At 37.3% G+C, this 13,771-nt stretch overlaps 1 protein-coding gene across 1 annotated transcript; it reads right to left on the minus strand.

The window, feature by feature from the left end:
* Window positions 1–10,237: 10,237 nt before the first annotated feature.
* LOC119505770 (olfactory receptor 13F1-like) lies at window positions 10,238–11,197 on the minus strand. The gene has a single exon (XM_037798689.1). The coding sequence runs from the start codon at window positions 11,195–11,197 to the stop codon at window positions 10,238–10,240; it is 960 nt and encodes a 319-aa protein (XP_037654617.1).
* Window positions 11,198–13,771: the final 2,574 nt, after the last annotated feature.

Genomic DNA, 13,771 nt, shown 5'->3' on the forward strand with positions numbered 1-13,771 from the left:
ATATTTGCTACAATTGTTGGTAGAACATTTTTATAATTGTACCATTAATTATTTAAAATCCATGGTTTAACTTAGGGTTCAGTGTTTGTGTAGCATCATTGATTTAAATAATTATTCTTTTACCAAATACATAATTTAACATTTCCCCTTTTAATCATATTCAGATATATATTTCTGTGCTGTTAATTGTTTTCACAATGTTGTGCTACTGTCACCACTATCCATTACCTAAACATTTCCATCATTTCAAATAGGAACTCTGTACACTTTCAGCCTTAACTTCCCATTCCCTATCTGCACCCCATCCTCTGTCCCATTGTAGCCTATATTCTAGACTCTGACTCTACGAATTTGCTTATTTTAATTGTTTCAAATCAATGAAATCATACTTTTTAAGGATATTTTTGTTGTATGTAGAATTTCAGGTGTAAAGTCATATTTTAAATGTACCAGCATATTAAATACATTGCTACATTTCTTCTGAGTTGCGTTGCTTCCAATGAGATGTCTGCCATCATAATTATATTTATCCTCCATATGTAATGTTTTCTTTCTATGGTGGATTTTAAGATTTTCTTTTTAGTACTGATTATCACACAATTTATTATGATACAATGAGGTAATTTATATGTGTGTGTGTGTTTATTTATTTATACTGTTTGTAGTTTGGTGAGTCTTTGGACTGTTGGTTTCTTCAAATTTCGAATTTTTGGCTGTTCCTTTTTCCCATATTTTTATCTTCTTTCTCTCTCTTCTCTTCTATGGAGACAACTGTTACATGTGTGCTGAATTCCTTGATATATTCTGTGGGTCACAGAATCTTGATTCATTTTTATTTTAGTATCACCACCCAAGTTGGCCCTTGCTGCTGAGAGGCCAAAGAAGATGCCGACCATGTTCAGAGGCAAGAAATTTTTATTCAGGACTGACTTACAAGGAAAATTGGAAGTCAGTCGCATTGCCTGAATTCAGGAGATACTCTGAATGGATTCAGGAGCTGCTCTGGATGGTGGTGGGTTCCGAGTTCAACATGAAGATACTCCACAGTTTGGGGGGGGGCTGAATAAATAAGCTGTTTATAAGGGTGTGGCATTACAATGGGTATGAGAGCATAAGGTGGGAGCAGAGGTTCTGCAAGGTATGGAGGGATGGATTGTAATCAACTGGGAAGAGGGGAGGATTACAGATTATCTTGTAGATAACAGTATCTTAGGGAGTTTCAGGGAGGAGGTAGCTATAGATTACATTTCCTGACTTTACAGGGAAAATAGGTTGAACCTTAACTGACCTAGGTCATGCAGACTGCTGTGTGCAATCTTCAAGTCCCTTGGGGAAGGCTCTGGGCCCAGGGTACCCACAGTTAGTCATTTTTCTTCTTTATGCTTCAGTTTGAGTAGTTTCTATTGCTAAGTTTTCAAGTTCACTTATCTTTTTATGTACACTGTTTAATATGCCATTAATCTCATCTAGTAAAAATAGTAGATTTTCTTGTTTCACTGCAGAATTCCTGCAATAGAGCTCCCCAAGATACTATCCAAGAAATGGAACCCAATAGCCCATTTAAGGATTAAAAACAAACAAACAAAACAAAACAAAACAAAAACCTACCCTCCCTCTTGTTTCTGTGATTCTGTACATCCTGGATCCTCCTTTTGCCACTTGGGCAGGATCCCCAGCATCTTTTGTGTCTGTGCCCATCACTTCTATATAGACACATGAGTGGACCTGCGGCTTGCTGCTCTCCAACCATGGCCAGTCCGAGCTTCATTCCTCTGTCCCCATAACCTCCAATCAACTTATGCTCATTTCTCCTCTCTCTGGCAAGTCCTTCATGCCCAAATACCTGCTGCATGATCCTTTCGGTGATCCATTCTCATCCTAAACTCTGACTTTATAACTGAACTCCTTCATTTCCCCTTGTTGCCAACTTATAGAATTCTTACTCTTCCTTTCATATCCAACACAAAGGTAATCACAGCATCAAGTCTTTCTAGGCATACTTCTTTTGAGGATTGCTTTCTCCTAATAAGTCCTGTACATTCTGCCTACATGGTTGGGCATTCAGGAGTAGGAACAGAGTCAGGGCATTAAATCATATTTTCTTCTATTTCCTTGGACTCTTCTCTTAGGTGTGAAGCAATTGGGCTTGGGGAAAGGATGAATACTCCCTGACTTACAAACACCTATTGGAAAAACAAATGTACTTCAGAATCAAACAGAACTTCGTTTGCATCCTAGATCCATTCCTTGCAAGATGTGATTTAGTTATTTGCTTAATCTCTGAGCCTTAGCTTCTTCTTTATAAAATGGTAATAATGATTACATACTTCTTAGGTTTATTAGTAGTCTTCAATAAAATAATAGTTATTAATCACCAATCACAGACCCTGGCAAAAAAAAAATGAAAATATCATACAGATATTGGATTTTTTTCCTCTTTTTCTTCCATTTTCTTTTCACCTCTGTACTTTCTCAAGTATCCTATAGACCATACCTGAACTATGAGATAGGTTCTGGTTATTCAACTTGGTAGATTTTCTTCATTAAGACTAACTCTTGGTTTCTTTTAAAAATGTGTAAATCACCAGCCATTGAGACCTTAAAGGTGGTATTATTCTTTGTTTTGTGTGTGTGTGTGTGTTTGGCAAACAACAAAAACTAGAAGGGTGATGGGCTTTGTAACCAGAAGGAAGGGAATTGAATTTCAGCTTTACGGTTTTCTAACTAAGAAGTGTAAAAGAGAGTCATATAATCTCTTTTGGCTTCAATTCCATCATGTGCAATTTGCAATAAGTATGCTATAAGTATGCCATAAGTACACAATTAGTTTACTTGTGATGATCCACTGCTAAGTATTGAACAAATCTTTCTTCTTATCTCATCTTTTCTCTCCCTTCTCTCTCTGCCTCCCATCCTATCATGCACCAAATCAAGCTATTCATCCAGACTATGGTTCCTCTTAATGGATACTGTGTATGCCACAGGGATTGAAGCACTTATCACTCAGCCTCTGGGAGTTTGGCTACTGACAGAACACAGCTGAATCCCTCTTTGGGGATTGCCTTTATCTGGAGAAAGTCAACCACTTCCTGGGGACAGGTGGATTCTATGACTCTTCCACACAGGGGTACAAAGAAAGAGCTAGACACCTAGACTTAATTCAGAATACCTCCAAGAGGATTTAAGCTTCAGAGATCTATGTGAGACTGGCCAAGTCTTCTGATGATACTGGATTTCAGTTAACTTTTCCATTTGCACAGTCCTTTTCCCTCATTCCCTCAGAGGATTTGTTCTCAAGGACACTCCAAAAGCCAATCTTCATCTCAGTCTTTTTCCTGGGAAAACTGGCTTGTGGCTGTCTTACACTGGTTGTATTTCAATAGGTTTACTTAGTAATACTTACTTTGCTCATCTACTAAACAAAATACAAGAATGGAATAGTATAAATAGATTCCAATTATCAGAGTTAATATGCACTAATTTTGAAATCCATCCTCCTTTGTGTTCAGCTGAGTAGGGAAGCAATGGAAGGCCCAGAAAGGTCATCTTAGCAGAGAAAAACACTGCCCACATGCTGGTGCTTTCCCTCAGGGAGTTTTCAGCCTTCACCAAGCCTAAAAGCTCCATATTTGATTACTCTCTCCAGGAAGAAAATGATGATACAGACATTACCCAGTAAAGCTGTGACCCATAATCAACTAGGAAGTTAAGTGATGGCCACCTCCTCTGAGCAATTTACAGTGGGAACCAACATGATAAAACACATGGGATCTGGGCCCAATTGAGCTCAAGCCCACCTGAGCAATAAAAAAAGAGAGCCCCTTATTAGGAATTCTATTTTTATTTTTACATATATTCTCATATATCATTCATAAAAGAACTGAGACAACTAACATAAATACACACAGTGTAATAGGATAAACATAGACTTATCAATTGAGATAAAGGTAAACTAGTGGTAGATCAGTCAAGTGAAGGCTGTGTAATGTTAAATCACATACGCATAATAGAAATCCCTTCACAATTTCAGAAAGTGTATCACAATCTCTTCTGTGAGCATCCTTGATACAAATTGAGATGGAGGTAAGATTGCCTTTAATATTTATATTGTCCATAAAATAAACACCTCTTTCATATTCACCAAAGTCAGAGGGAACTTTTACTAGTAGGATCCCAGGACTTAATGTTGACAATGAAAAAGATTAACTGAGAACATTGAACCCATGTGAGATAATTGTCTGTATATTGCATGCTATTTTGTCACCCCACAAGCAATGACCACTTAAAAATAATGGATATCACTAGACTGTGTAAGATTCCATAAAGACTGTTTCTAAGTAGGGTAGTAGAGATATCCAAACCAGATGTGCTCAGGGACATCCTATTTTAGATCTGGTTTGATAGTCTTCCTTGGTTGTCATCTGGTTTGTATGTCCTGCAGTAGGATACACTCCCTACCAATAGGAGTCAGTATACAACTCCGTGAGTTAGAAAAGGGTGACTTTTGAGTCCAGACCTTTGATTCACTAGCAATTTTTCACTCTATTTCCTGTTATGTATATTATATATAATTATATATAACACTTATACACATCATTTATAATATATTATTTATAATAGGAAATAGAATATATTTATATATAATCATTTTTTTCTGGAGATGGGCCCAAATCTTCCCCAAATTCCCCACTACTGCAGGCCCAGTAACACCATTAACCAAGTTATCATTTAATGAGAAAAGTGAAGAGATATAATGACTGGAAGAAGTGAAACAAAAAACAATTGTAGAGAGACTATGTTGTGAAAAACTAGTTTTAAACAATTTGATGTTGATTGAATTAGTGTTGCAAGTTCATTTAGTGGTATGACCAGTTTAAAACCTATTTTAATACCTATTTTAATTCCTTTTGAAAGCCATTTGGAGACATATTTATATATACACACACACATACATACACACACAGACACACACACACATATATATATATATATATATACCATAAAACTTTTCTATCATGACCTACCAAATTGTTCATTGCTTTTGATGAAGTAAACACACTCCTAGGAATTTATTCTAAGGTATAATCAAAAAGAAAAAAAGAAAAAGAAAATGTAGGAAGTAGCTCATTTCAGCATTAGCAATAATAAGGCTCTGATTAGAAATGATCTTCAACTGAGGATTGATTAACACATATATTTTAAATTCACATGAATGAATATTCAGCACCAAGATGATAATTTGATACAGAATGACTCTGGAGCCGACATGGACAGCCATGTGCCTGAGTCTATGTATTTAGACACGGGGGATGGGGAGGCCCAGCTTTCACCCTGGTGGTGACGGATAAGGATCTGCAGTCCTGAGTTCAGGGCTATGGTGTCCCAGGGTCAGCCTCTTCTTTTTATTATCCACACTCACTCCCCAGGTAATCTGATTCAGTCTCCTGGTTTTAAGCAGCATTCATAACAGAAGTCAGCCTTCTCTAAAAGCAAAACTTGCATAAGTATCTGCAGAGTTGTCTTATTTAGTAGACATTTTGAACCTTGATATTCTCCCCCAGGCCCACTTCACCCACAGCCTTTCCTCTGTGGGTGGCAATTCCATTCTTCCCACTGCTCAGGCTCAAATCCTTGAAGTCATCCTGATGCCTTTCTTCCTCTCACACCCCTCCCAATCTCTCAGGAAATCCTGCTGGCTCTACCTTCTGAATATATCCAGAATTTGTGTCTTTCCCATCACGTCCACAAATATCACTCTGGCTTGAGCTAATGTCTTTTTTCAGAATTACAGCAATAAGCTGCCAAAATCTCTCTGCTTCTACAAGTGATTCCCAACAGACTGCTCTCAACACAACATAAAGTTGTTTTTTTTTTTTTTTAATAAGTTAGGGGGTAATTTTTTAGGTGGAATCCAGGTCTCCCACTGGTTGCATGGCTCTGTGGGGTCAGCTTGCTACTTCTCTGACCTCTTCTCCCTGTTCCCCTCTCCCTCACAGGTGGGCCACACTGGCTCCCTTGCCTATGTTTGGACATGCCAGTCATGTTTCTAGCTTTGGGCTCTTGCTCTAGCTCTTCCCTCTGCTTGGGAATTTCCCCCCAAATAACCACTTGGCTGATTCCATTACCTCCCTCAGGTCTTTCAGAAATCTCAGTTCCTCAATAAGGCCTTCACTGCCCATCTGATGTAATCCCACACTCTGTCTCCTCCTCCACTCTCCCCATCCCCCTGATAGTCCACAGTCCTCTCACCTACTCTTTTATGCCCCATAAAGTTTAGTTTCCTAGGGCTTAGTTTTCTAGGGCTGCCATAATAAAGTACCACAAGCTGTGTGGTTTAAAACAACAGAAAGTTAGTGTCCAACAGTTCTAGAGTCCAGAAGTCTGAAATCAGGCTGTTGGCAGGGCCATGCTTCTTCTGAAGTGTGCAGGGAAGTGTCTGCTCCGTGTCTCCCTCCTGGCTTCTGGCGGTGGCTGTCGGGAATCCAGGCATCTCTGCCTCAGTCATCACGTGGCATTCTCCCCTCTGTCTGTGTCCATGTTTCCTCTTCCTAAAAGTACCCCAGTCATTGAATTAAGGGTGCACCCTACTCCAGCATGACCTCTTTTAACTTGCTGCATTCCATCTGTGATGCCCTTATTTTCACATAATGTCACAGTCTGAGGTACTTGGGCTTAGAACTTTAACATAACTGGCGATATGTCCATTTCATAATACCAGACAACTTACCACTTGCTAACATATGCATTTAATTATATCTCTTGTTTATTTTCTCTCTCTTTCCTACTCTAATCTAGATGCTGATGGATGAAATAATTGTCTATTTTGTTTCATGATATATCTCAAATACTTACTATCTTTGAACTCTTTTTCTTCACATTTGAAAACATCCATCCTGATGCCATGTTCATTGTTGCCCATCAATCATTAACCCCACCCTCCAGCTTTTTGTCCCCCCTGACATGGGAAGGGCATGGCTTACAACCCATACGTCCTGGATTCAGAACTCTACTGAGAACTTCAGCACAAGTTAACGTTAGTTACCATTCTTCAATGCGTAAGCTTCTGCTTCTCTACAAGGATATTTCTATGCCTGTTGCCTCTACCTCAGAAGAGTTATGTTGCAAGATTTTGCTAATAGCAGCCTAAAATTTAGTACATGACTTTATTTATTTAACTGATAGACTTTGTGTATTTAAGTGATAGACTCTGTGCATTTAATTGATAGACACTTGATGAGAGAGAAAATGGGTGCAACATAGAATAAGTTGGGTCTGAGGAAGAGTTTGATGTAAGGACCAGCCTTCTTTCATAGGAATCATTCCACTGTCTTTGGTTAAAAGTAGGTTTTTTGTTAAAGGCAAAATATGGAAAAACCATGATAACTAGTGATCGAGAGGTTCACAAAAATTCTGTTTTGACTTACAGACTAAAAGATCATTCTTTAGGTAAAACTGGAGCCACCGATGAGATTATCTAACAAATTCAGGTCTTTGATTTCAGTTTTTCTTTCTTAATCTCAAAACAATGATGGAATCTCTTCTCAGGGACTGAGTTCCATGGCCAGAGAGTCTAATATTGAGTGTTAGATGTTCTCTGAATTCTCAGTTCAGGAACCATCCTCCAAAAGTCCAGTCATTAGCTATGTATTTACTTTCTTGGTTGTTTTGGGGGAATTTGGCAATTCCCAGTAGCAAGCTGAAGTTAAGAATAAAATGTGTGCATAAGTAGAGGCTCATAGAAACTCCAAGAACAATGTTTTGCAGTTCCAATTAAAGTGAGTAGCTGTTATGTTTTAATTGTGAAGCATTAACATTCCTAAATCTACATTGCCTAAATGAATTTAGGATTGGAACAGTCCAAACTTCTTCTAAAATAGCACCATTTTTTCTTTATAATGCCTTATCTGGAAGATTTCCTCTTAGTGACTAAAATAAATTAATACTTTCAAACTAGTTTTCTAATTTGATCCTCCTAATGAAACATGGTATGTCAAAATGATTCACACTTTACAGAAAAAGAGAGCTATAGATACTAGATTAAGTTCTGAAACACAGCTTTTCTGATTCCACCTTGTAGAGTTATTTGATGGATACTCATTTTCATTTACTGACAGGAGCAGCTCTTGCTAAAATGATAATGTCATAAAATAAAGCTAAGCATATTTAAACAAGCCTCTAAATGTATTTCTTCCCTGTAGTTATACAAAGAATGTATTTTCAAATAAAATTGAAGAGTTTGGTTTTTATCTTTTTCTTTACACAAATGCAAGTAGCAGCAAACAAAACAGTTTGTGTGCATTTGAACAGTTATCCTTTGAACTTTTTCACACCATTAAATGCACTCTGACTCTCCCTGGGATTTTTATAATAAAGCCATGAAATGAGTGGGCTTAAACAATGGGAATTTATTGGTTCAGTTTTGAGTCTAAGTCCAAAATCAAGACATCATCACTGTGATGCTAATGTTCTGAGTTAGTTTCCCAAAATTCTCATATGATAAGAATCACAGGGGTCTTTTCAAGCATATCTATTAGCATATCTCTTCCTGGGATATTCTGATTTGATGGATGTAGTTTGAGCAGGACCTAATGGTTTTAGCAAGCAGTCCAGGTGACCCTTATTTTCAAGTTGGTTTGGGAGTTTCAGGAGAGTTTAAAACAAACAATGTAACACAGAATTTATGTGCCCTTAGATGTGTGGGAAATTACTGAGCTCTAAAAAGGACCACATCAGAAATCATGTAAAAACTTATTAACATAAGGAAAAATAAACAGAAATATTTAGAAAAAATAATCATCAGGAATCTGTGGCACGAGTGAGTTCTCATTTGCCGTGCAATTGCAAAAGCAAGTGTTTATTTCCTGTGAACTCACATGAATACATCTCCAGGTGGTACATGGGGGAGGGTCACAATTAAATGAATCTTAGGACTTTGGAATCAAGGCTGCTCTTTGAGTGTTAAATTAGCAAACTAATTAGCAAACTTATGTACCCACTTGTTAAATTTTTTATGAGGAATTGAACTTGGCTATCCACTGAAGCCAATCACCTGTGTGAGTAAAACAGTCAAGGACACAGAATATGAGTATCACAAAGTATGAACTGGAGGTTTCCTGAGAGAAGCAGTTCTGGAATGTGATTGTAATTCTGTAAGCTACAGTCAAATGAACTGGTTCCTCTCTTCTAAAGAGTATTGTAACAATGGGGGCTGCTCAACATGGCACATGGAATAATGAAGAGAACACAAGTTGAGATTACATATCCACTTCTATCCATGGGAGACAGCAAAACATGTACACTTGGATCATGGAGAGGTTGACACTCCATCCAGGATCTAGTTGTTTGGACAAGATGATACTTAAGGAAATATCAGAAAAGCTGAGGACACTGCAAGCATATGATGGCCAAACCACAATTAAGCCATTTTCTAAGGTCTTGTCTCCAAGGAGCTATTTGCCTACCCCACAGGAAATTCCTGCTTGTCCAGTAATTGAGGAAAATTAAACATACACACTTGGAACAGATGAGGCATAAAATTTTCATTTCCATATCATATACACATATTTCACCAATTAAAAACAAATAATAAGAGAAAACTCTATGAATGCATGTAGGCACAATGTATGTGATTATCTGGAATCAGTATTTATTTAAAATTGCTTGCAATTGGCTAGGTACTAGGGTTACTACTCCTTTTTCCTCCTGAATCAAATAACTTCAGCAACCAACCATGGTCACATCTGTCTGGTTAAGAGATTTTCAAGTAGGGATGAATACAGGACATCTATCTGATAGGAAAAAATACTCATGTATTCTAGGACACTTGAATTAAGAAGACCATAGAAGTCCTAATCATCAAATTCTTTTCTCAACTGGATCCTACACCAACCCATTCACCTCCAACTGAATCATGCTTTGCAGGTTCTGTATTGCTCAGGCTGAAACCTCTTTTAATAATCATCTACAACTGTTTTGCTTTCCCTAAACCTAAACTCGGGCATATTTGATCTATGTTAGAGAGGGGCACCATTAGAATGCCTTTCTGACAAAGAAGATGTGATGTGTTCATGGGTCTCATATTATTCACCATGCCCAGTGAGGGGGGAAAAGACAAAGAAAACCTCACCAATATGCAACATTTTTGAAGTTATAATTTATGCAATTTTTTCACACCAAGTGCTGTGTAGATTCTTGGAAAATATTGGAAATGATCCAGATGAGTGTGCTTGTTCCAAAATTATTTGAGCATAGAAATTAAGACAGTGCCAAAAGGATTTCCAGTCAGTGATTTTTTCAAAGCCAATTTCACCTCTTTGTTCCGTAAACTATAGATGATAGGATTCAACATGGGGGTTAATCCAGTATATACCAAAGCCATAAATTTATCTAATTCCTGTGAATCTACAGCTGAGGGCTTCAGGTACATGGAGAGAGCTGTGCCGAAGAACAAAACAACAACAGTCAAGTGGGCTGCACACGTTGAAAAGGCTTTGCTTCTTCCACCTGCTGAGCTGATTCTCAGGATGTTGGAGAGGATAAAGGCATAGGAGACACAGATGAGGAGCATTGGCATGGGAAGGAGAAATACACTGAGCACCAGCATGACTGACTGTGTCATGGAGGTGTCTACACATACCAGTTTCAAGATAGCTGGAATTTCACAAATGAAATGATTAATGATGTTATTACCACAGAAAGAAAGCTGTAGCACATACACTGCTTCCACCAGGGCAGTGAGGCAGCCTGTCACCCAGGAGCCAAAAGCCATCAGCCAACAGACCCTCCTGTTCATGATGATGGAGTATCTGAGGGGGTGGCAGATGGCCACATACCGGTCATAGGCCATCATGGACAGGAGCACACACTCAGTGGAGCCCATAGTATGAGATAAGTACATCTGAGCAGCACATCCCAAAAATGAGATGGTGTTTGTCCCTGAAACAAAGTTTACCAGCATTGGAGTGAGAGCAGAAGAGGTGTACCAGATGTCCAAAAAGGAGAGGTTGCTGAGGAAGAAGTACATGGGGGTGTGCAGGTGGGAATCCAGAATGCTGACGGAGATCAGAATAATATTGCCAAGAAAAGTAATCAGGTACATCAGCAGGGACAGCACAAATATAAGAGTCTCAATTTTAGGGTAGAGGGAAAACCCTAGGAAGACAAAACCTGTTACAGATGTCCAATTTGCCTGGAACATTTTATTCTGTCCTTTACATCTTTTTATATGTATAAAAGGATTAACATTACATACCATATAGAAAACCAAATTCCTTTCCCATTGTCTTGTATTTTTGCTTGATATCAACTTGTGGTTTGTGATGAAAGGCTTCCTAGTATGTTAACAGTATTAGGAACACATGCTTGAAGGAGTTTGCATAAAAAGGAAAATTTCAAGCAGAAAAATCTATAAATAAAAAATCCTCAGTATGTTATTTTGCTCCCAGACTCTTTTGACATGTCTCTGACAGTGTTTATTTCATAAATATCTACTGAGGGAAAGAGAGAGGAAATAATCTTATGATGTCTTTCTTTCTTCCAAAACCAGATTTGTAACTCATCTATGGCTATGTCATCCATTTACCACTGGAGTGGTACAATGGAACATTGGAATATTGGAATGATTTCCTACCCCAGGTTTGGTACTAATCTTCTTACTTCAGAGATATTTTACTTTCCAACTTCATGTTTTCTTCAGGTACCCATAGAGATCTGTCCAAAATAATTTGGAAAATTCCTTAAATAAATGAAAGTATGGATTTCTGCAGCCTCAAGTTAATTTATTGAAGACTTTGGATATTTAGATACAAACCCAGACCTTCATTCCTGAATCCAGAAAAATGATGATGGATGTTCTTATGGTAGGAGACACAAGGAAGAGACTTTTTTTCATGTGGCAAGAGCTTCCCTGAAGTCTGTAATCCACTTTCATCTTCCAAATGACCCATCATTTGCACTGCCAGGCAATTTAAATTATTTATTAGTTGTGAGAAACTTCCACTTTATGTAACAAATTAAAGTTAGAAATCTATTTGTGCAGAATTGCAAATTCTGTAACCCAAGGGACAAAGTCCCATAGATGCAATTATAGTCAGCAGGTGGTCTGTTTTAATTGCAGTGTTATTAAACAAGAAGTAAACTTGTTCCTGTCTATGCTGTGTTTGGGAAGGGAAACTTTGCTCCTCATTGTCTTATGAAAGTCAGTCAAGTTGGCTAATTTCTAAAATATTAAGGAGAATAGTGTTGGTAGATTCTCCTTCATATTGAGGGAGGATATCATAATATGTATCATATCAATTTGTACCTTATATGGAGCCCACCAAATATGGAGTTCAAGGTTAAGAAACTCATCTACTGTCCATCATGGCTCAAAGAGACTTATAAAAAGGGAGGTAGAATTTGGGGCTTTTCCTTTAAGTAAAGCCCTTTTTGGACAGGTAGTTCTATTAAATAATGGCAACCTGACCCTTCAGATACCCAGAAAAGGCTCTGTTTATTTGAGTGGTGCTTTGTAATCCCAGTACTCATCTGCCTATTTTCCTACTGAGGAGATGATGTTGTATGATTGATGGTGGTGTGGAGAAACATGTTGTCATTTCCTCAATGTACAATTATGATTGGATACTTCCTTTTTAGTAAAAGTCTGTAATCAAAGTCACGAGTCAGTTATCTGTATCTTTTATCTGAAGTATTCTTCTTCTCAGAGAAGGTTAGAAATTTGAACTATTGCCAAAATTTTTGAAGGCATGACCAGAAATCTCCTCCTCACTATATTTCATACTGCAAACAGAATGGAATCTTTCAACTCAGTTTCCATGATGATAAAATCTGTAAGGACCTGGGATGATGCATATGTTTCAATTCTTTAAATGTAGAGAAGCTTGCTTCAAAGGAAACCTAGGGCTTTGGTGCAAAAAAAAGATCCTTCCACTTCACCACTTCAGTGCATCAAGTAACTAGCTGATGATCTTCACTGAGCTCTCAGTTTATTCATTTACAAAAGGGGGGTGACAATAAGGTCTCTCTGCCCAAACATACATCATTAAGTCTCTTTACTCATAGATGTGGCCAATAAGAGCTCAAAGAGGGTCACCTGCCTATTGTTTTCCTCTTCCTGCTTGGAGAATACCTTGATACAGGACAGGAAGATATCATAGGCAAATTGTTTACTTCCTTCATACATGTTCAATTGGAAATTTGTTGTCATAAAGATTTTATATTTCACATGAGGTGATTTTATATAACTTTATTGAATGTACATTGAAATATTTTAACAATCCATACTTAATCCCAAGAATATTCACTAAAAATACTAGAGGGAAATATAGCAAAAAAGCTAATAGAGGAGATATAATGGAGCAAAAATTATAAAAATTTAAAACTTGATTATTTTAAAATACCATAGACATAAGGAATAAAAAATAGAACAAACAGGAAGATTGCAGAATTAAACAAAAACATATGAATAATTACATTAAATATAAATGGAATAAAAGTCCACTGAAACATGGTGAGATGTGGATAAAAAAGGCAGACACAAATTTATGTTTTAAAAAATAGACTATAACCAAAGACACAGACAAGTTGAAAAGTAAGACGATTGAAAAACAAATATGCAAAAACTAAATGAAAGATATATGTAATGAGCATACTAAAATCAGACATATTAAGTTCAAGAAAAAGAAAATTTTAAAATGTAGATAATAAATACATCAAGTCATCAAGAAGAAATTAAAATAAAATACCAATGTACATTCAACTCATAGCACTGCTT

The sequence above is a fragment of the Choloepus didactylus genome, chromosome 10, assembly GCF_015220235.1.
Source record: "Choloepus didactylus isolate mChoDid1 chromosome 10, mChoDid1.pri, whole genome shotgun sequence".
Lineage (NCBI taxonomy): Eukaryota > Metazoa > Chordata > Mammalia > Pilosa > Megalonychidae > Choloepus > Choloepus didactylus.